The 25,589-nt window shown below is 35.3% G+C and overlaps 1 protein-coding gene across 1 annotated transcript in view; it reads right to left on the bottom strand.

Annotated features, from left to right (window-relative positions):
• The window catches only part of kar (monocarboxylate transporter 10-like protein kar), a 262,103-nt gene that overhangs the window by 40,401 nt on the left and 196,113 nt on the right, over nt 1-25,589 (bottom strand). Inside the window, exon 3 of the mRNA XM_069823752.1 lies at nt 5,312-5,460. Coding sequence (XP_069679853.1) covers nt 5,312-5,460 — 149 coding nt within the window. The remainder of the gene's footprint in view (nt 1-5,311; nt 5,461-25,589) is intronic.

Here is a 25,589-nt window from a genome sequence, read left to right as displayed (position 1 = left end):
TTTAATGCCCCTCAGGAGGAATCTAAAGGACAGCACGTGCGTGGAACTGCAGCCCTTTAAGCTGATACTCAGCTCCCATTCTGACAGACTTTGTTCTTCATTCCAACTAATTTTACTTTTCATTCAGTTCATATTTCCTGCTCTTATGTAGGAGAAAATATGTGTGGCAGACCTGTATAGGAAGGATACATCATGTACTTTGATACTCGTTTTCTCGATTTTCCAATTTTCAACATTTTGTAACATTCAAAATGCTCTAATGAATGAAGTTTTTCTCCAATCTCAGTGAAGTTTTGCACAGAAATCCACAAACGCATCTGAAGTAAACTGACACAACATGTGTTTTCTTCTGCTACTCTATGTGTTGAGGATGTGATAGGTTTTAAAAAACTGAAAAATTAACAGCTAAAAGGGTAAAAAAATTTTTTCTCAAAAAGTAATTAAAAAATATGAAAATCATGTCTCATATTTTACATACATCTATCAGGAATAAATTAAATATAAATTTAAAGAAAAATTATGTGGACTTTGAAAATTGGGACAACTATAATTCAGTATTAAAAAAAACAACAAAAATTAATTATAAGTAAACTATTTGAAATATCATCGTGAAAATTTGTGTATTGCATGTCCACATTCTAAGAAATATGTGGTAAAAGTTTCAGATTAATTGGTATAAAAATGTATAAGTTAGAAATTTCACAGGTCCATAGCCTTAACTCTGCCAGGCAATATAAGGATATTAGGCCTACTATTATTACTAGGTACTTATTGTAATACATATTGCAGAAAAACCGCTGTGAAATCACTCTCAAATTATGGGAAATTACCTTATTAGTAAATGCGGGGTGTACTGGATAGTTGAAAAAGAAAACAAATATTGTATTAAATAAAATGTAATCATGCCTACTGTACTACTTTCGGTTTTAAACAAATAAGGTAAAGAAGAAGAGACAGCTGAAATTCCTTTTGTGACAGCTAAACAATGACTTGGGGGGGGAGGGGAAGAGAGAAAAAAAAAAAGCGAAATTTACAGAAATTGTTCAAGTGATATATATATATAAGTAATTGCTGAAATGAAGGAGGATTCTAATAAATTTCAAGTTCTTGAGTACCTGAAAGATAAAATAAATTATATCACTAATAATAAAATTAAAACCTAAAAAAAACTGAAATAATTCTAAAAATAAAAAAAATCTAATAAAACAAATTGAAATATATTATACTTATAATGCATTGGAAGTCCTATTTCAGAAGGAGGCATGATACACATATACTAAATCAATCCCTTAAACAAGAAGTATGTATTGTCCGGATCGGGCTTGATATCACATCACAAATTTAAGAAGAACGAAGAAGCAAGAAATCTTATAAGAAATCGTTTCTGATATACAAAGAGTATCACCTATCAACTTGAAGTAGCAGGGCTTGTTAATTTAAGGATCTCATATGGAGAAATCATTGTTATCACTGTAACAAGAAAACATCAGTCATTATTATCTCAAGTTTCTAAAGTGGATCTTGTTCATCTCACTTCATTGAGATTGATACGTGTCTGAAGATATCTGCATTGTCCATACCTGTTCAATTTGGGATACTTTATTGTTCCAGATATATCCTGAATACATCATGCTTTTCAAGTACAAATAGGTGTAATTTTGCATAAGAAGCTTCCTTACACATTTCTATTTTATCATACAAAGAATAAAGGCGAAAGACTGCAACGCTGCAACAAATCTACGTATTTCGAGGATAGTTCGGTTACTACCAAACTATTCAACGGACCTTGTTGATATTCAGCAATTACGTGCCAATTCAATCGTGAAAGGTACACATCAAATAACTTGTAATTATTTTACTAAATACCATAGAGTAATGGATCTTCATTTGAAAAAATACAACGCAACCCCTATGCACGGCAAAAGTAAAACTTCTTAACTGTAAATATGCAATAACTCAATCTTTTTAAATGTTCGTGCAATGAGGGACGATAAATTAGGGTTAAATTTAATAGTTCATACTCAATATTCTTCAGAATTTAAAACTTAAAAGTTAATTACCCTGATTTCTTGCACTCGTTTTAATCTCTTCTTTTTCATTTTCAACTCAACTTTCAGCATGCCACTGTTTTTCATTTAGCTCTTGATTTCGGCATATTTTCTAGCAAATCCATCTCAACAATGTAATTTCATTCGCTTTTGACTGTATAACGTCACGACACACTGCCCAGAAGCAGCCCCAACCCCACCAATTTACGCATTTATTTATGTGAATTGTTGGAAAACCACAAATATCAATAACTTTATTCACACAATAGCATAGCAATGTACAAGATCCCGTAGCAACAATATGCAAAGCCACTTAAAACGTCCATCACAGAATTTTGATTCACAGCGTTTGACTCGTATCCTACCTAAAGAAATTTCAGTTCGGGGGAGAGGGAAGGAAAAAAGAAAACATAAAAGATTTACTCGAAATCGCTCTAATACTTTCTTCTTGTTGCATATTTAAGCTATTAAGTGATGTAGACGATGTGTCCTCACATTCCATTGTTTCGAAGAATTAGTAATTATTTAAAAAGTTACATCTCCTGTCAGAAACTCTAGACAAAAGAAAGGATCTTATTGCTTTGAAAAGTTAATGTAATGCTAGCCATTACAGATATAGAGTAAAAAAGATACTTTTTGTGAACATTATTTAATATCTACAGAATTATGCCTCCATATGAAAAGTTCTCACAGAATAATAATTTTAGTAATTAAAAATTGCATATACGAATTACTCTATAAAATTAACATAAGTCTAGCCGTTATTGAAATAGATCAATGAAAAGGACTATTTTTCTATAACATTTTTACTTTCTGTACCAGCTGGAAAATTAACAATCATAATTTCTTCTCTAATATAACCTACAGTAGCTATTTAAAAGCCAAGGAAGACCCCGTGAATGACATAGGTACTATAATTTTTCTCCTGAATGGTTTGCTTTCATAGTGCTGCTGGCTGCTTTACAAATAAGTATTAAAGTCTCGTTATAAAAGATTAACAACATTTAATATTCACATGAATTTTAGATACCGTACGGATTTTCATAAATAGAAAATATTAGGCTATTAGACATTATTAAAACGTACAACTCTGAGAAAATTAATCACACATATTTAAAACATGCAATTTATAAATTGAGTTATCTTACTTTTGCTGGTACTTTTTGTAAGAAAATTGTTCTCTGTGCAATGTAGAAAAAGGAATTTATTTTCTTTTGTGGATGTATAGTAAAAGATGTATTTTTTATAATGTCTTCCAATGGACAGTTCAAGAGATACGAGTACAAGCAGGGATAAAATAATTAGCGCCATGAAAATTTCCCATCTACAGAAAATAAAACCACTATCTATGTCATTATTGAGGACATGCTTTTATTTTTATGTTTTGTCGAAGATAATAAAATATAATCTAATAATTTTATTATTCTGTTTTCAAGAACAACCCAAGTCCAGGGCCTTATATTTGAATCGGGGATTGCAGAAACAGCACATGTCATGAAAACTAAATTTTTCAGTAGATACAAAAAACAGTATTACTGGTGTAGACCACATTCTTCAGACAGAAGCCTAATAGATGTGTCGTTTTATACCAAATTTATTGGAATCTAATGAAATGTTAATGAAATAAATCAATATATATTAACTTGACATGTGCTGTTTCTGCAAGAAATCAAAATTGTAGTGTAATAATTTCAGTTCAACTAGTTCAACTAAAGTTTATTTGTCAAATTAGGGATATAATATATGCATAGGCATACTGTGTACTTAATACGTAAGTTCAGCATATAGGCTAAATGAACTTATTTTTCCACAATAGGCCACTGAAGAATATTATTGTAAAATTCTTGGTATTCGTGTGGTATGTAACACATTAGTTTGCGTATATCGTCAAGCTTCTCTTTTTGAATTGGCACGATTTTGTCTGGATATTCCAATGAAGAAGGTAAATATGGTATTCTCCTTTGTACTTACAAGTAAACATTCTCATGGGGGCAGATAAAAAAATTAAACTTTTTTTTTCCATCATTTTAATAATGTCAAAAGAAGTGCTTACACAAATTTTGGCCACTCGAGCGCAATTATGAAGGCCGTAAAAATAAGTTTCCCTGGGGCCTTTTATAGAAAGAGAACAAAATTTCATGGAACGTTTTATTGGAACAGATATAGTAATTATTCAGTTATTTTTCAACGTATTCACCACCAGAATTGAGACATTTGTCATTCAGTGGGATCTGTTTTTGTATCCTTGTGTCATAGATGTCTGCCATCTGGAATCGGAACCAATGTGTTGGCACATGTCTTTGACATGAGTTGTTTCTGCACGCTTCCAGGATTTCACAGGTCTCCAAATGTGAGACGATTATACTGACATATGTGGTTTCTGCATGGAATGATAGCCCTATATCAACAGTCTATGAAACTCGAATAAACTCATTTCGCCACAAATAGTGACATGTGCTGTTTCTACAATCCCGATTCATTTATGTTTAACATGACTGCTATGTGTTCAGTCTCATTGGAAACACAGAATCATTAAGAATGGGTATTGATACACATGAATAATACAACAATTTATTTCATTACTCTTATTTTGGAAGCCTGTATAGTATTTTTGCTCTCCTAAAAATTTTTAATTAATGGACTTGGGATGTTCGTCATTTCAGGTCTTCAATTCAGCTCTTCCTTTCTCCATCTTACGTTCACAGTAGAGAAAATGCTGTGATGTTGTAAAAAATCAATGTTGAGATTTTCGTTGCTTTTGGGGTTGTAAGGAATATCTTTCGTATTCCATAAAACGAAAATTAAGGTCTTATTTGGATGTATACGTATTAAATTGTTTCACATTATAGTATGTTATTTGAATACAGGAATATCGTTCCGCAACATGAAAAAGGAAATGAAATATTACGAAACGTGTAAAATATAATGAAATATGAGAGTACTTATCACCTTCGTGAACACTAATTTCTTCTTTCTCATTTTATATAGATGAAGTAACATCAAAATTTCTTCACGGTTTTCTGAGGCAAAGAGGTTTTTTTTTTAGCATTATGAACTCTATGATAAAAGGAAGAATGGGAAGAGAATTACAAAAGAATTTTGCCGTTCCAAAAATCTGTTGGTGATCGCGTGCATTTTCTGCTGTGACTGAAGGATCGTCACTAAGTGACCAATTTGTTAAAACATAGCTAGTCGTATTTCAAAGGACAGAATTTCAGAATGTTGACATCTTGAGCCCTACTTATATAGAACAAAGCTCTTACTGAATTGCAGTATGATGAAAGAAGCATGCCTCCCGCGGCCATAGCACCACCAACAAAAGTTGTCCATCTGATTCCAATTCTGTCTGTGATGATTCCAGCAAGAGGAGAAAAGAAAAATGTTGATCCAATTGCAAGAGATCCAACCAGTGCTGAAAGCAAGAACAAAATTTATTAACATCATTTTAGAAATACAAGGTGAGCCAATGAAATGGGCAATTTTCAGATTCGTGTCTTTTCGGCTGCTGTAGGGTATTTTAATTGGTACATGCAACAATCTTTCTTTATTCGATAGCATTTGTTTATAATGGATCATTGGACGAGTGAACAATGTGCTTTTGTTATTAAGCATATTACAAAAATAATGATAGTTTCACTGCTGCACAACAGCTATTTCGATGTCATTACAATATCCATTGCAATGATCCGATACCATCAGTCCATGCAATAAAAATCTGGATTCTGTGTTAAAGAAGAAGTCTCCAGGTAAGCAAAGATCTGTACGTACCCCGGAAAACATGAACGCCCTAAGAGTTGCTATGATCTGTAGTCCTAAATGTTCTGCCCGTCAGCATGCAATTTCACTTGGCTTGTCAAACATCAGTATACGAAGAATTTCTCATAAAGACTCACACATGCATCCATACAAAATTCAAGTAGTGCATATATTAAAAGATGCTGATAAAGTAAACCACATGACTTTTTGTCAACAATTCTTTGCTCTAATGTTAATGAAGATATTGTCCACAATATGCTGATGAGTGATGAAGCTCATTTTCATCTCTCTGGATACGCCAATAAACAAAACTTTCGATCACCAATTGACCCTTATGAAATGCATGAGGAACCTTATACAGTGTCAAAGTTACAGTTTTATGTGTAATGGCGTCATTTGGAATCATCGGTCCTTATTTCTTTGAGGACGATAATGGGACATCTGTTACTGTAACATCACAGTGATATGTCCGAATGATTAAAAAATTTTTGTCTCCACAAATTACCAATAATCCTCTCATCAATAGAGACACGTGGTTTCAACAGGATGGTGCGACCAGTCACACAGCTAGACTTAGACCTGAAAAATGTGTGCAAGAAAATGGGTCCCACCTGCGGAATGTAGTGTTCAGAAAATAAGAATTTCATGAGGTACAGGTAAATGCTATGCTTTCAGGAATGTTTGTCCAAACATTTTGTCCAATACAACATTTCGTCCAAATTTCTATGACCAACACATTTAAGTCCAGTGGAATAAGTACATAGCATTTTCGTCCAAGAGTAAATTTCATCCAGAAAATTTTTTGGTCCACAAAAATTTTGTCCAATATACATATTGTCCAATCATGATTGATTTTGGATATTCAGATACTAGAAGCACATTTTAAACAGATGCCAACAATAAAATATAAAATAATGGAAAACTAAAAAATGGCAGAGCAATATCTAAACTACGATGAGCCAATTGTAAGGAACAATTTATTGGAACTTTTGGGATTACTTTTGTACCCATAAAAGACTTACTTCGTAGCCTACTTTTGATGAATTAATGGACGACCTGGATGAATCTTTTATACAATTTGCTACATATACAGAAAGAGCGTACATTCGAGGAAGACCTGCACATGGCTGACGAAGGGCTATTCCTCCTCTTTTCACCCAGATATATGGAATGTTTATCAACTAGTTCTGGATGGGAGGCAAAGGACAAATAATTCAGTGGAAGGCTTTCATTCAAAGCTTGGAAAAGTTGTAGCGATACATCATGCCAACATTTGGCGCTTTTTGGAAAACATTAAAAAAATACAGGCTGAAACAGAACATACAATTCCACAGATCATCGGAGATCATTTACGTTACAGGCCACTTGTTGCCAAAACCTATATCACAAATCAAGAACGCGTAGAAAATATTGTTAGGCATTACGATGAATATAAAGAAAATGGACAGCTCAAACAGTACTTGAGGGCAATTATATAGCAATCCGCAGAACCCTGAAGATGGAAATTAAAGAAGGAAATAACATTTTATAAGAAATAGCTGCAATGAATGCATGATCTTTGTTCTTCGAAATTAGTGAAAATAAATCTCATGTTTTATTTCAGTGATTCCTTTTTGTAATAAGCACAGCTACGAAAATTTCAGGTAAATAAATTTGGACTAAATCAGGTAAGGACAAAATAAATATAGGACGAAATTTCACATAATACTAAAATGACATGGACGAAAGATTTGTGGACAAAATTTGATTCAGGACAAACATACAACTGGACAAATGTAAAATTAGGACCAAATTACGAATGGACGAAAACATAATGGACTAACATTCTGTTTCAAGGTAATCAGTGCAATAATTATTAAAGTTGTATATTAAAGTTTAAAATCGCCCGTTTCCTTGGCTCACCTTGTATTTTAAGTTTAAAATGCAAGTGAAAAAAGACTGTAGGGAATTCGTAGAACATTTTAGTCGTTGGTGGATGTGTGCTTTCAAATATGCCTAATCGCAGGTCACCACTTTCATCTTAGCACAATTATAAAACAAAGAATTTGAACTTTTAATGAATATCGTAACCAATGCAAAAATGAATGCGTCATTCACTGCTCAAGTCACGATTAATATCTTGAATGTAATACATATACCATGATATACAAACTCCATTTATTTTTCCAATTTATTATTTCAATAATGACATCTACGGGATGCACCGACCTGCTGCCAACCCTCTAAGGAGCAAGATGTGTAAGCGATCCATTTTAGAAAATTTAGTTCTTTGTTTTTATAAAGCCGATAACATGATCAACGTTAACTTCTTAACTATGTCGTAGACAGTATCGGCTCAATTTAATGTAGATTTAATTTTAAAAAATATTGGCACTTACAGCCTTTTTCATGTCGAGTCTTCAAATAGCATATAATAAAATAATTTCTAAATTAAGAATTGTAATATTGTGAAATTCGATATGTGCTCATCTAGGAATGAGGGCACGCTGTCCTTGTACATCAGATTATTCAAGCTGTATTTTACAGATTCAGCAATATCTAAATCAGATTCAAGGACTATATAAAATAGGTCTAAATGGTTGATATGAAATATGTAATGAAATGGTTGCCGATTAAACTTTCCTATAGATCAGCAGTGTTTCCTGTTGACATAACGATAGGCACACTGCCTTGTTATATAATTATTATCTGTATATGAACCATAATCACAAGGTTATCCTCGTCAATTTATCTCCAGTACACAGAACTATGGAAACTTTGCAGGGTGCCAGCTATGACATAAGAAGAGTAACAAGAACTCATGGCTCAGTGCTAACAGCTGATGACGGAGTGTGCTCTAGATAAGAGAGCTGTCTCCAGTTGCCGTGGCACCAGACCAGTAAACAATTTGTTGTTTTCTGCCCACGAATGATTTTATAATATAACGCTATATACCAATTTAATTAAAGTGATTAATACAAAAATAGGACTGCAGTATCTTTCAGCTGACGCTTTCTGGATTCGTTACACTTCGTCTGATTTCGTCTCCATCAATAAAATGCGGGACTACGTACGGATACTGTAACTAAACTTATTGTTAGGTAGGACGGGTTTGCATTGAAGTCTTAAAGCAGGCCTTTCTATAGAAGGATATTATGAGCATAAAACCGGCGGCGATGCAATCATTCCAGGATTTCTCCATACGACGCAAAAGTCGTGTTGAAAAAGTTCAGATTCTCCTCTAACTTAATTAGGTTATAATTTATTTTTAAGTTTATTTTTCAGAATATAAAAGATTTAAACAATGTTACGCGTAATTTTACTGCATATAAAGATAGTTAAATTTATTACACTAAAATTGAGAATAATTTAAAGACTTTAAACGTAGTCTAATCGCATTTTAAATTAAAACTGCCACAGATTTAGTCTCTCTAGATCGTCCAATAAATTAACATTCATATTTATACATAAAATTATTTTTCTGAAAAGTTCAATAACAGTAACTTGAAAGAACCGATTAATTCATGTTATTTTAGTTCTTGCAACTTCACTGTTCTACTTTATAGTGTCCACAAACATGAGTTCTTCACAGAAATATTATGTACGCCTCAATAATCATCCACCTTTTCCAATTTCTTTACAGTTCTAAAGTTGCTTTACTAAACTTTAAGAATTTTTTGCTCACAAACTTTACCTCTGAAATTTACTCGTAAGTGTATTGTATAGTCTGCAACATAGACTGACCAGACGTCCCCGATTTCCGGTTTTGAGTTGCTGTCCCCGGGGAGCAAATGTCCTCGTTTTGTCCCCGGAAATTAATTTCGTCCCCAGAAGTTTTGATTTTGTTTCAATAACATTTTACACATATTAGACAAATATTGGACCAAAGACGTTATATAGTGTATTGGACGCCTACACAGAAGATGGTCTGAACAATTTTAACAATTATAGCTTCCATGAAACCGGAACGAGCCTATGGCTTAATCCTTAATCCTTGATGATGATGAACATTTTAGACGTAAATATTTAAGTATCGTCACAGTCTTAGACTGTGGTATCGTCACAGTCTAATATATACAGTCGCGCAACTTCAACACTTTTCTTGCCAACATTCACGACACTAGCGCCCAAGCGGCAGGCAAGGCACTGGTCATAGGGTTGATGCAGCCAGCACGTGCTTTAAAGGTATGCGAGATGTTATAATAACGTTTTAATCATGCGTCGGAATAAAGGCAATGTGTGCAATGACGAAAATTGCAGTAACAACAAGTTTAAATCTCCGAATTTGTCGTTCTTCAGATTCCTTAAAGACCAAGAGAAAATCATAACTCAGTCATAACCTATAGTATAATCCACGCTGTAGGTAGCCTACGTATTGTGTTCTATAAAACATTTATTAGTTATCAGCAGGGAACGGATTTATATGGACTAAAAATATATGAAATATGTAAATATATATGTAGTTATTTTTACCAAAATATGGAATTAAATATGGATTTTTACCAAAATATGGAATTAAATATGGACTTAAAATTATAAAAAAATGACTATGTACGTTAAATATTGGTACATTTTAATCAAACTAAACAAAAAATATAATGGACGTACCTTATCTTCCAATGTAGTTTCAACAAAACACAATTTTTATTGTCTGTTACCATAACAATAGGTTACAAACATTTCTTTCAAGTGCTGAAAAGTGAATCTTCTTCTATTGTCTCTGAGGATAGATTTATACTGACTAAAAGAGCGTTCGACGTCACAAGAAGTAACTGGTACATAATTCAATTTCACAATGTCTGCTGGGGATAAGTCCAAGTTAATCTTCACTGTTGATTCACCACTCATCACAGCAACAACCTTTTGTAGTTCTTCATATCCAGGGTTTTTTGAAAGTACAGTGTCCACCTTAGCTCTTACTGCATCTGCAACTTTACCTCTACCACGATTCAGTTGTTCCACAGTACTATTTATAATTTCAAAACTTTCAGATAGTGAAAGGTGCCTATTTTGGAGACTTTTGAGCGTTTTTATGATGCATGAAAATGTATGCTGAATGTGAGCTAAGTCATTCTTCACACTTATGTCACAGGTAACTGTTTTCGCAGTATCAATTGAGACTGCATCTTCAGAGTCCAATGCAAGGAGAACATTGTTAATAGAGTCTATATGTTCGGCATAATATTCAACTGCTTCTAGCCATGTACCCCATCTAGTTAAAATTGGCTTTGGTGGCAATGGAATTTCAGGGTACATTTCTTTCAACACGTTAACTCTACTGGGAGCTTTGAGAAATACTTTTTTCACTGATGAAATCAACAAATCTACTTTAGGGAAATTGTCTCTGACCACTTCTGCCACACGATGAAATGCATGCGCCACACAAGTAAAATGAGTCAATTTAGGATATACAACAGATAATGCTTGTCCAGCTTTGACCATATAAGGGGCAGCATCGCTAATAAAGAATAACACATTATCGTACATAATACCCTTTGGCCACAGGATACCCATAGCTTCGTTGAACAGTTTAACTATAGTTTTGTTATTGCACTTTTCTAGAACATCACAATGTAAAAGAATTCGTTCAGAATATTGTTCACTTAACAAACCGATAACTACATTACCAACAAGTCTACCTTCTTTGTCGGGAGTCTCATCAATGGAAACCCAAATTGAACTATCTTTAATTTCATCTCTTATCTTCTGTATTGTCTCATCGTAGATGGATGGAGCATACGTCTTCCTAAGTGTTGACTCATCCGGGATTGTATGTTGAGTATATTTTTCAAGGAATTCCCTGAAGACCTTATTCTTTAGTTTGTAGAGAGGAATATCAGCAGAGATGAGAGAACGGCACAGGTCGATGTTAAACTCAGATCTTACATTCGATGTTGTTGGTTGTGTAAAAACAATTGTCTCTGCTTGGAATTTAGTTGTTTGTTGGCCTGATGTTTACTAGTTGTAATGTGTTGTTGCACCAGGAACTTTTGTGTAGATGATACTGCACACTGACACAAATTACAAAATAATATTTTATTGTCAGTTGATAAATCATCTTCTTTAAATTCTGAAATGTAACTTGTTAGTTTTGATTTTAAATTGACTGAATGACGTACTTTTGGCATATTTACCGTCTTTATAGTATGATTTACAAAACTGAACCTATGTGTACTCTGACTGGCATTTAACTGTTGAGCTGCACAACTGAAGTCTGTTAAAAATTTTAAATTAAATTAATACAGTTTTGTAACTTACTTTCCCATTGTTGATAGGACTGCTAATTTTCAAATAACTCTGATGTTAAAGGGATTACTGAACATGTGTTTAAATCTCTATTGTTGAAATGTATTTTTAAAAGTTAATGGAATTTTGTTTTGTTTTATTGTTAAACCTAATATAATATGGACTGTTTTATATGAAATATGGAAAATATATGGAAATTAACGAAAATATGTACTAAACTCTAAAATATGGAAAAATATGGAAAATAAAAGTAGGATTTTTCAACCCTACACATTGTGAAACATAAAGATAATGCAAAATATAAATTATATTAGCTTTATAAGTAAATATGTATTTACATATAAATCCTTTCCCTGGTTATCAGTTACCTATTTGTATGTCAGGAAGAAGAGTTTAAATAAAAACAAAGTAAATACCTGTTACAGTATATTATTATTGTTTTGCAGAGATCATGTGTAAATGTGTAACCATTCCGATTTTGGATAATGTATCTACAGTTTTTAATGCAAGTAATTCCATAATTTTTTTATTCGTGTTTTTTTCTTTATATTTTTCAAAAGTTGAATGTTATACTGCATTCAAGTAGGGATTATGGTGTTAATTTTTTCAAGAATTCATGGCGTATTATAATCCTTTTGCAAAATATTCACTTCTTGAATAAATTCACACTGTGTCGATAAAAGGGAAAAACACTGGAGGAGGGGAATTCGATCCGGTGCTGTGGATTGGACTCCGGCGTAGCTCAATGGTACGTAGAACCAAGGACTCGGGTTCGATCCCCGGCGCCGGAGCGAATTTTTATCCTCTAATATTAATTGTTACTATGACTTGTATTTAATTAATTTATCCATTGCCATATCTCCTCAAATACGACTTTCCACACTGGTAATCCGAGTTTGAATCTCAGCGATGATAGGTTTTCGCGGGGTACTCCCTACCAGCATTCCACCCGTTGCTTGATTCCACCAATGTTGCAGTTCGCCTTCTATGGTGCACCAAGGGCAATGCCTTCATGGCGGCTGAAAGAACTACAAGCTTCGGCGCTTCGCTCACTAGATAGAGACGTTTGGGTGAATGATGCAATAGCCTAATATGTTTTTTTAGCTTCTAACCACATAATAGCCTATATTTAGTTGTACCAGTATCGCTCTGTAAGTAGAGAACGTACTCATTATTACTTGTACTTTTTCTTATTATGAATTTGCATTAAGAGATAGCCTATAGTAGGTGAGGTGCCTATTTTGCTTCAATCTTATCGTCAGAAGAAGAAAAGGCATAGGAAGAGGAGGCGAGGAAATAGAAAAAGTAGAAACCAATGCTTTTTGGAGGAAAAGCTAAGGTGGGGGAAAAAAGGGGTGGTGATGAATGTGACGATAGAGAAGAAAAGGGGAGGAGAAAGCTGAGAATGAATATGGGTGGTAAATGAATATGAAGCTGGAGAAGAAATTGATGATGTTCGTTAAAAACCAACTGGAGTAGGCTACTACTGTAGTATCGGGTTTGGTTGCAGCAAGGAGTTCTTCAGCACCGGTTTGCTAGAAGTTGCAAACTCGTGATACTGGCGGGATTCCAGTTCACGAGCCGAGTTCAAGGCCCGAACGGGACATGCAACACGAGAGACATGGACTGTCTATATCTGTGGTGGAGCAATCAGAAGCACCGTTTCTTTTCAGTTCTGTCTAACGCGCTAAGTCAAGCGATGATCAGCTCACATATTTAATTGTCTTGCAGGTACACTCCATGGACAAAGTCATTTCGTAATGCAGTTATATTTGCAACTAGTAAATTGCGATATCTCTCGAAAACGACGATATTACCACAGTCTAGTCTAGTATGCAGTCACGAAGTTCAATACGTAGTAAATATGCATCCATAGATAATTGCTAACCACTAGGATCGCTAATATCGCCTCATTACAGACAATGCGAAATAGTACCCGCGCAGTCTATTGTTCCTAGCACCCTCACAACTCAAGCTTCGTGACTGTATATACTAGACTGTGATATTACTGTATATGCATCAACTAGAAGATGTGCAACAAATTTTAACCCTTAAATTCGCAAAGTATTCTATAGGATACAACAGGTTAATAGGCTATATGCTATAATTTTAATAGAATAGAAAAAAATTGGTCGGAAAATTAAAATTTCACAATACTATAATATTGTATAACACATAAAATATGGACATTGCGATAGTTGTTTTCTTTACAGTCCGACACGGTTTAATAAACTAGTGTGAGAAATGAAGTTTTGCCAATTTAAGGGTTAAAATAAAATCATCATGATTATTCCTCCTTCAGCTAATAATGGGCTGCATATAATTCAGTTGATGAAACGAGTAAATGAATGCGAACAGCTATACAAAGTGAGCGGAAATTATATAACTCTTTCTGTGTACGTGCATGTTACATATAACAGGAAAAAGCTATGATCTAGTGTGAAATAATACAGTAATTAGAACACATGGAACAACTTTATGATTTCTTCTTAGCTTCTACAAAGTCGTTTAATTTTATATACGATCTTATACAATGAGTTGCAAATTAAACTCTGAGACATCTCCTGTTTTAACAATATATAATGAACCTAACTGCACTCAAAATTCTTCCACACAGGATAATACTCAATGCAATTCACAATGTACGAGCATGCCTTCCTCTACTACGCCTTGCCCCCACTGTGGAAAATTTTATCGTGGACAACATGGCATTAAAATTCATATAGCACGTGCCCATCCAGAAAAACATAGGATTGCTATAGTCGAAAGACAGCCCAACTGGCAAAATAGAAAACATAGTAGCAATGAACACAATGATACAACTTTAATATTGTTAGTTAGTCCTGACGTTATTTTGGATCCCATTACCACAGAGAAGTCTCCTGTCAGACAAACTCCACATTAACTCCTCTTCTAGGCAGTTAAATCAATATCATCAAGAAATGTCTCACTGGAAAGCTGAATTTGAAAATATTACTACTGAAGAGGATTTCTATAGTAAAGTTGACAATTTTTCTCAATTTCTTGCTAACGCCATTACCTTACTCCCTGGCCCGAAACACCCAGCTCGTAAATATTACGAAGCAAGACAGGATAAACGTTTACTCAAGAATCAACGCTCTTACGAGCAGTCTAGCAATCCCGAGAGATAGGGAAAAACGTCGATCGAAATACATGTACCAACTTACACAATTCCAATATTTTAATCAAAGAAGAAAAGCTGTTCATTCGGTACTGAGACAAAATAATCAGCGCTGTACTATTAACGTCCTTCTCGAAGAATTTTTCCGTCCCTAATAATTGCATTCGTCCTTCTTACGAACATGTCTCCGATACAGATGATTTAACCCCGACTGAAACGTTTAGCACTACCATAACCAAAGAAGAAATTGTAGCGGCTGCTAACAAAATAGCTGTTGATACTTCACCTGGACCCGACCACGTGCTTATGAGAGCAATTCGTAATGTAGTTTGCTATGGAATAATTTCTTTAATTGCAACACGTATGCTGTCGTTGTGTGAAATACCTCCTTGCCTCACAAAAGCACGGACTATATTAATCTACAAAGGAGGCGATGTTACTGACTTAGACAACTGGCGACCAATTACCATTTGTTCCATATTAAGAAGAATCATCGAGCGTGTACTCGACAAACGTCTTAGGAAAATTGTTACATTTCACGAGTTCCAACGTGGACTCACAAACAGCCCCGGTACTTTAATAAACACTTCCTTACTTAATTCTATTTTAAAAGAGGCCAAATCCAGAAAAACGAACACCACCTTGGTATTCTTGGACATTCGTAAGGCGTTTGACAATATTGACCACCTCCATCTGAGAAACACTTTATCCTCTCTCAATGTGCCATCTCCCTTAGCCGAACTTATCGCTAAATTACAGGAAGTTAATACCACTCAGATCGAGGTTAACCACAGAAAAACGGAACCTATAGTAATATCAAGAGGTGTGATGCAAGGTTCACCCTTATCGCCTTCATTATACAACATCGCGACGGATCACATCCTTCATGAGCTTACTTCCGAAGAACTTGCCGAAGAATATGATTTTAAACTCGTATCAGGTCTTCCCAATGTAACCGTTCTGAGCTTCGCTGATGATATGGTAATTGTTGGGAAAGACTCTGAAGCTGCCAAACATATTGCCGAAATAGCAACTAGAAGACTTCATGAAATTGGATTGGAGATTAACGCGAAAAAATCTAAACGCATCTCTATTGTAAACGGCAAACTTAATACGTCTTCTATTTACCTCGATTCCACTACAGAAAAGCCCACATTAGACAACAATGAAACCGTCAAATATCTTGGAGTAACTTACAATGACGAAACCGTTTTCGACTCCGCGAGAACTATGGAAGCCCTCCGATCTCAGATAGAACGTCTAACCACCTCACCCTTGCTCCAGCCTTACCAAAAATACAACGTGGTTTCTTCCTTCATTTGTTCGAAGCTTGTATACCCTTTTCAAACAACCCCTCCCGATAAATTACCTGTCAAGTTCCTCTTAGATATAGATCTTCTTCTTAAAAGCTCAATTAAGGACATCCTACAACTTCCTGGAGATATTCCAGACAATATGTTGTATTCCGACAAAAAATTTAAAGGCTTAGATATTTTCTGCGCACGCTGGGAAGCCTACTTGCAACACGTCAACTCTTGCATGAAGTTGAATATGTGTAATAATATGTACAGCTGTCAAAAGAAAAAGTGGCCGCTCTCCTGAAACAAAGTTCCCTTCGGGTATCTTCGCTACAATTCGGAGACAGGCGATGTTACATGTTGTTGGACCACGTTGCCTGATATCTACAGTTATAATTGAAATATTCTGTGTGTTATTCGATAGCGTAATGGTAGCGTTCAGGCCTCTTATTCATGAGGTCCTGCGTTCGACTACAACCTCGTGCTTTTTATGTTCTTTTTTGTTCTGTTTTTGAGAGAGACAAACTATACATAATGGCTCCTTTCTCTTTTACGATTATTTTAGTAATTAACATCAGGTTCATTAATATATTATGCCATGACTTTATAATTATGATATTGTGGCTGCAAATGGAAAGAAAAAGATTTTATTCTCAATAAAAATATCTTTCGTGGCATAAACAAAACAAATTTACTGGCGTCGGCCTTAAAACATTCAAACAATTAAGCGTTCAAAAAACAAAACAAAAAGCCACAATTCAATATTTACTCTATCTTCCTCTTATCTCGATCATCTTGCAGTCGAGTGGGCATGGAATTGACTAGTCTTTGCAAATAGCGACTGTTCTTAGACACGATATTCCAGGCATTCTGAACATACATACATAGGTGTTCTGTCCATGGGCAGGTCTTTCATTACAAACCCAGCAATCTCCAATCTTTCCTATTTTCTGCCTTCCTCTTAGTCTCCGCATATGATCCACATATCCTAATGTCGTCTATTATTATTTTCAACCAGAGACCCAACCAATTCCTTTTTCTCTTTCTAATCAGTTTCAGCATCATTCTTTCTTCGCTCACTTTTTCAAACACAATTTTATTTCTTATTCTGTCTGTCCACTTTACACGCACCGTTCTTCTCCACATCCACACTTCAAATGCTTCAATTCGTTTCTCTTCATTTCGTCGTAATGTCCATGTTCCTTCCCCATACAATGCCACACTCCACACAAAGCACTTCACTAGTCTTTTCCTTAGTTCTTTTTCCAGAGGTCCGCAGAAGATCCTTCTTCTTCTATTACAAGCTTCCTTTGTTCATGTTTGCAGTTTTTCTTGGGAAGGATAGCCCTAAATGCGGTAACATTCCGTTGCTTTCCGCACACCACTATCTCTTTCGCATCTTATTAAATTCCAGGGGGCCCAAGCGTGGAGATGAGGAGAATAGATTTGACTAATTGGGCCCTCCGGACTTCACCGAAAGTCACGGCAAGGGTTAAATATTAATTCTATCAGGATGTTTGACCCGATCAGAGACCGGGAAATCTCAATTAGCCTTTGCCCTCCGCATCCTGGACTAGCTTCTACGAATCATCAAAAAATCTTAGAGTGTGATTGGGCCAATTTTTCCGAAAATGTTTCCACACTTTTGCCCTCGTAGCTCAGCGGACAAACGTCGGAATTTAGATGTCAACGTCTCAGGTTCAATTTCTCGTTACTCCTTTTCATTTTATTGTGGTTCAAGAGAGTATAATGTAATAATACAAAAAGAAAAAACTAATACCAGTTTTATGCAACTGAATTTTTCCAAACCTAATATTAAATTTATGTTATTTATATCGCTAAAGAACAATTACAATATAAATAACTTGAATATTATTTATACAGTATCACTAAAGAACGATAACAGAATATAAATGATAAATATCGGTTTGTTTAATTAATATAAGATATTATATAATACGTATTTAATAATCTAAATAAAATAACCTATTTTACAAAGAAAGATGGTCATTTGTGTTATAATAATTACTTAAGTTACATAAAATACAGATTATTTATATTGCGAAAGAACAATAACAATATAAATAACTTGAATATTATTTTATAATGCTAATAAAGGAAAACAGAATATAAATGATAACTTGAATATTATTTATATCGCTAAAGAACGATAACAATATAAAAAACGTGAATATTATTCATATCGGAATTTCACAGATTTATTACAGATATATTTAAGAAATTGTAGAAGAATAGTAATTAGTAACAGTGTCCTATTTATTCTTCTTGGAGCCAAATTTGTAACTTTTAAAAGTGTGGTTACTATGCTGAAGTGTATATGTTGCAACGGATGCTTGATTTGTTATGTATGTGAGTCAGTTATGGGATGCTTGATGTCGTCGCAATGTCGTAATTATAGTTTGATTGTGTTTGTGTGACTATTGTGTATTAATTTATGATGTATGGTACGGAAAGCTGCATATTTGTGTTATAGAAGTGTTACGTATGTGTGTTGTTAATGTTTTTGTATGTTTCAAATTGATAACTGATATTTGTTTTGCAATCGCAATGCCTAATTTACGGATTGTTTATGTTTTGTTTACATCGCGTAAGCTAATTTAATTTTCTTTTCCATTTCTCTTTATGCTTATGTTTTTTGTATACAAAACTCTAGCCCTAACATACATATGTAAAATAGGGCTAACCCCCATTGGAGATACAATAATAATAATTATTATTCATATCGTTATAAAACGATAACAGAATACAAATGATTACTTGAATTTTATTCATATCTCTAAAGAACGATAACAAAATATAAATAACGTGATATCCATAAAGAACGATAAATGGATATAAATGATAATATGAATATCATTTATATCGCTAAAGAACGATTAAAAAATAAAATGAAAACTTGAAAAAGGCCCGAACCCACAACCTTTGAATCATTAAACAAGCACTCTACCGCTGGTCTACGAGGCGCAGATATGGAATACTTTCATAGTTCCGGAACTGCTTGTACAAGCACATGCATCGTGTAACATCGCCGCGACCCGAAGTGGACTTTGAAAATATTCGCTGTTCACGAGTGCGGCCACTTTTTTTTTTGACAACTTTACATAAACAACACTAGATGTCTAATGGAGGAAGCTAAACATTGTTTGAACAACCTTCAAATCGATTGAACTGAACACCCAACTTCTACGAGTGGAGTAATAAACACCAGAAAAATTAGGACCGAATTACGCCAGCGAGAGTACAACGCATGGTGCAACTTACCTCAAAAGGGAAAAGGCGTTATTCTGTACAGTGAATTCACTCCCTCTAACAAATGGATAACTAAGCCCGATGGAATGACTAGAGGTGAATGGAAGGAGGCTATCAAGATGACTGCCAACGTAAGCGCTGTAAGAGCCATATCGGGTAGGTCTCAGGACAACCACTGCAGGCGATGCCTCAGTGAGATAGAAACTCTTGGATATGTCCTGGGAGGCTGCCCTTGTGGCGAAACATTGCGTATACATAGGCACCATGCAATTAGAACTAAATTGGCCGATGCCCTTAGAAAACTAAAATACACCGTCTATGATGAAGTCCACGGAACCGCCGACAATGGCAGTAACAGACGAATTGACATAATCGCCATTAGCGAATCCCTGTCTCAGGGTATGATAATCGACCGCACCATCAGGTTTGAAATGTACAAAGGACAGCCCGAAGATGTACATGAGGAGAAACGAGCAATCTACGTTCCAACCATCCCGTATTATGAAGATAAATACCAACTTCACGATATCAGTGTTACGGGATTGACGTTTGGAGCAAGAGGAACGATACCCAACTTCTCTTCTAAATTCTGTAAGACCCTAGGACTGCACAAATCTTTTCTGAATGAACTGGCCCTTCTCATAATTAGAGAGTCAGTCAAACTTTTACGGAACCACCTATATGGACTCTAATTCAGTGTATGGAAAAAATTGACGCACCATTATCATTTTTCTTTTTCCTTCTCAGCTTTCATTGATTCTTTACTTGAAATTTTTTTTTCTTCTGTAAACTGCCATTGTTTGTTTGTGTATTTGTTTGCCTTTTTTTTACTCTTTTAGCTCTCATCATCTATTTGTTCTTGTATTGTTTTGTATGCTTTGTCTAATGGCAGCCTCTAATTTGAGGAAGCTCCGATAAATAAATAAAATAAATTGGTCTCAACAGCTAAGGCTACTGTATTATTTACGCATAAGTTGACTAGGAAAATTAATACATCTTGTTATGTTCTGTTATGTTATATAAATCACGTGAGTTAGGCATATAAGATGTAATTTTAATTGTATGATATTACAACATTTTGTTTTAGGCCCTAAATATTTTTAACCATTCCTCTAACAATAAGTAGGTCTAGTGCGATTTTTTGTTAAGTTCTATTTCCTACAAATCTGAAGTGTATTTCAAAGATAAAGATGTACAGAGTGTTTCAGAAATAAGTACCGATTTGTTTTAGGGATGATTTATTGGGTGAAGGCAATTATTTTAAGTGAGGAAACATTGCTGCCCGACACGTAATTTCGGCACTATGCAATGTTAATTTGTCGACTATCCTCCTGGAGGTTAGAAGTTTACTTTCGAAGACCTGATGCTCTGCAGTTTATCAGCTAACTGCTCATTTCATGTAGTGTTTCACCCTGAGAGGATACGAAGACAGGAGGGAGCAATTAACACGCGAAACAAAAACGCTACGATCTTATGCACCAAACTAATAGTTTAATTATTTCTGATAGATTTTCCCCTCTTTAAAATCAATAATAAATTTTAATGTAAGCCTACTACATTCTTTCACTCTTGTGTGTTTTGATAATTTTTAGACATTGCCATTGCTTCAACTAATTTGTATAAAGTATAGCTTTATATAAACTTTTTTATAAACTTTCCTTTCCTAAAGTAACCTGTAAAACAAACGTTAAAGTGTATAATTTTATTTATGACATAGGCATATGGCGAACCGACATGTTTACTTTTACTAAGAATCTTAATGTTTTACATTTACTTATTCACTAATTTTACTAATTAAAACATCCGCCAACAAAACAAAGAATTTTTCCCATATAAAATGAAACTAGGTAATAATATTGGGTTGGTGCATAAGTTCATAGCGTTTTTGTTTAGCGTGATTTATCGATTGTCATTTTTTATTTGAAGTTCAATTGCTGTGCTTGAGTTTACATATTGAAGTTTTCATTTTTGCAGATAGTGAGTGGAGCCGTGAACGCTAGAAAATGGAGTGTCAAGTGGAGAAAGTGTAACATTTCCGATATATTCTTCTTTCTGAGTTCAATAGAGGGGCCAAAGCAGCCAGAAACATTTGCGCCGTGTATGGGGACAATGCTATAGGAGAGAACACGGCAAGAAAATGGTTTTCTCGTTTTAAGGAGAGTCGTTTTGACATTAGTGACACTCCACGTTCAGGAAGACTTTCGGGGTTTGATGAGGACCGTTTAAACACATTAATCCACAATGATCCACGTCAGTGTACCCGAGATCTGGTTTAATGTGATGAACTGTGACCATTCCACCACCGTGCGACATTTGCATTCAATGGGCAAGGATAAAAGATTAGATGTATGGATTCCTCATGCTCTAAGCCAAAACCACAAAAATCAACGGGTGCCCATATGTGCATCTTTGCTTGCTCGTCATCGATTGGCTCGTGAACAACATCGAACATTCCTATCCAATATCGTTACTGGTGACGAGAAATGGTGTCTTTATGCTAACATAAGGAAAAGAATGGAAGGTTGAGCCCGAAAAAAAAGCAATTCCCTGTACAAAGGCCAGTGCGTATCCACAAAAGATAATGTTACGCATCTGGTGGAACTGGGAAGGTGTGCTGTACTACGAATTGCTTCCCCGAGGTGTAACCATCACTGCCGACATTTATTGCCACCGACGACTGAGACGTCTTGCACACGCAATCCAAGAAAAGCGACCAACAAGACTGCGTGAAGTGATGCTACTCCACGATAACGCCAGTCTGTACTCTGCTAACCTGACAGAAAACACTATCCAGGAGTTGGGTTGGGAAGTCATTCCGCACCCACCTTATTCACCTGATCTTGTGCCCTCAGATTTTCATCTTTTCCACTCTCTATCGAACAACCTTCAAGGAACTTCCTTTCCGGATGAAAATGCGCTCCGAACATGGCTTGACGACTTCTTTAACTCAAAATCACGCGATTTATACAGACGTGGAATAGAAAAACTACTCCAGCCAGGAGAATATATTGTTGATGATTAACTTCTCCCTTAGATGTATCTGATGTGTTTAATAAACTTATGAAAAATCGCTACGGAATTATGCACCAGCCTAATAATATGTATCTAGTTGTTGTTTTGTCAACTGTCCGAAGACAGGTCTGAACTTCACAAGTTATACCAACAAGACACCACTCACGTGGCAACTAAGCCAGGAAATAATGAGGTAGGATGACCAGTTCCTTTCCCCCTCCATTGCATACATCGCTGACAAGTAACATATTACACTAATCAATTGTTCTTCCTCTGACACATACCGTCAAGTGAAATGTACTGTTTGATAACAGATGTACATATCAGATGTATCTATAATAAATATTTAAGGACTTTAATTAAATTTGTATTAAAATAATTTAATGTATCATATTGATTGTGAGTTACCCTATGTAGTAATTGTACAGCTTGTCTTACTATGAAGAAGCGTCGCAGTTACCTTTTTAAATCCGGACGAGAAAAAGTGACTTCAGTTATTCCGAAACACGTGCTCTTTAACACAAATAAATATTTCAGAGTCTCTACCCACAGTTACATCCTGAGAATAAAATCCAATGTGTCTTCAACAACGTTTGAGATATTCGTGATTCAAAAGTACACATACACACGTCTAGACAGACAGAAACAGGCACGTCACAAACTGAAAGCTGAGAGCGACTCAAAATAACTTTCCCAGTATCAGATGTGTTGAAAACTCATGTTGTGTAGTTCTGTAATACTTTAACGTTGATTTAACTCGTATTTCATAAATGAGGAATGCAAAAACAAGAAGTTATTTTATAAATCTTGGTTACACACGTTTAACACTACACTGTCGTCGATTTGCAAAAGGGGACAAGTCCACGAACATTTTTTTATGCCATCTTGTTTATCTCGTAGATAGGTTCTGGATAGTATATGTAAAGTTGCAGAAGGTATCAGATCCACTGCTAAGAAGATGTTTCAATTGACCACAATTTTGCAAAACGGGACTAGTCCTATGTACATTAGGATGCAGAAAGGGACAAACACCACAGATTACATACAGGTTACAGAATGGGACAAGTCCTTATGTTAGTGTATACCCATTGATAAGTCAGGCTGCAAAACCAGTAGTCTCTCAGTACAATCGAGCTAAAAGCACAATAAAGTACAATAAAGTAGTATCTACCTCGTGAATTAAATAAAAGGACCTTGTGTGATATGTACCACAAACCCAGAACAAAAAGTTAAATATGACTGTTGCAGAAAGAAGACATTGAACCAGGGAGCAAAAAACGGATCACCAAGCTAACAGACAGGAAGAAGTACACTTCTATGAAGAGTGGCATAAAGGCTACAGCGGCAAAGAAATGTGCGAATGAGAAGATAAAGAAAGGTTTAAGTTGTGTAATGATGAATGAGTCTAGTGAAGAAGAGGGAGCTACTGATGGTTATGACGAAAGGGACTGCGGGGAAGAGAAGAAAGAAGTCGAGTATATAACTGACAACGAGTGCACAGAGGGTCAAAGATCAACAATCGTGGAGATGTTTGAGAGAGAACTAAATAAGATACGCGAGAAAGTAGACGAAACTTATATAAAATGCAGCGAGTTATGTGACATTTAAGGACAACTGTCAACGAGAGCGCAGAGGGTCAAGTGCAGAAATCTTGGGGGGGGGGGGGGGGGAAAGTGCGAGAAAATAGGTGAAACTATATAAAAATTCAGCGAGTCATGTGATAGTAAAGAAACAAGGAAGTGCAAACTAAGACGTGTGAAGTGTAAAAGTGAATCAGAGGAAAGATCTGCTTAGTCTGAGGCATAGATAAATTGAAAATCAATGATAAAGTGTACGTTCTCGAATACTCTGGAAAGAATTGTGACAAACCAGAGTTTCGGACCGAAATCTAGCAAAGCCAGGTGAATCAAGGCGCATTGAAACGGAGGTTCAATGGACGCGAAAATATGCGTACGTCAAGGCAGCACGCTAGGAAGAATGGAAAAATGCATACGACACAAAACTTCAATATAAATGAAACGAGAGATGGACAATGACGATACCTGACGTCTACTTCGAGTACGAAACAGCTGACCAGAATAAACCAAGGAGGAAAACATAACGTGAGGCAGATATAAAACACTGCGGACGAAGGATTAGGAAACAACTGGTAGTGTCCGAGGTCAGGAGCATAGACAAGACTAATGGAGGAAATGCAAGAGAAGACATGAGAAGAACGAGTGTAGGAATGAAGCGACTACCAGATATTAGTGATTGTGAGGACTGAATAGATAGGGCGTTGGAGTGGTTATAGCGAAGAAGAAGAGTGCTAAAAAGTGAGTGCAGAAAAGTTAGGGGTGGCAAAAGTGTAAGAAAAGGAACAGAGAAGAAAGTGTTAGTGTAAGAAGATAGGGTAAGAGTGTAATAAGATAAACTATCAAACAATGAATACAATGATATCTGAACAAATGTGAAGTGGAATGAGAGAGAAATTGGAAGTGTAATTTAAGTGAATTAGATATTTGATGTTTTTCAATGTTTTGGATTGGGAGTAGTAGCAGGGGTACTATAACTGTAGGAGTATTATCGAAATAAATATATGGATAGGGGTAATAAAATAGGAAATTTAGGAATGGAAGGGATACAGTCTAGGTAGGAGGGAGAGAATAGAAGAGGATAGAGGGGGAAGGACATATAGCAATTCAGTCATAATAGAACATTAGAAAGCAATCAAGAAATTCTCGGCAAAGAATACCTTAATAGAAAAGAGTTATATGTATTAAAGGGATGGTGGATCGAAAAACAGAAATGTGAAGGTCCACCATAACTGTGAATTGTAAAGTTGAATGACAAATAAAT

This window comes from Periplaneta americana, chromosome 4 (assembly GCF_040183065.1).
Source record: "Periplaneta americana isolate PAMFEO1 chromosome 4, P.americana_PAMFEO1_priV1, whole genome shotgun sequence".
Taxonomy (NCBI): Eukaryota; Metazoa; Arthropoda; class Insecta; order Blattodea; family Blattidae; genus Periplaneta; species Periplaneta americana.
This window is presented reverse-complemented; position numbering and strand designations above follow the sequence as displayed.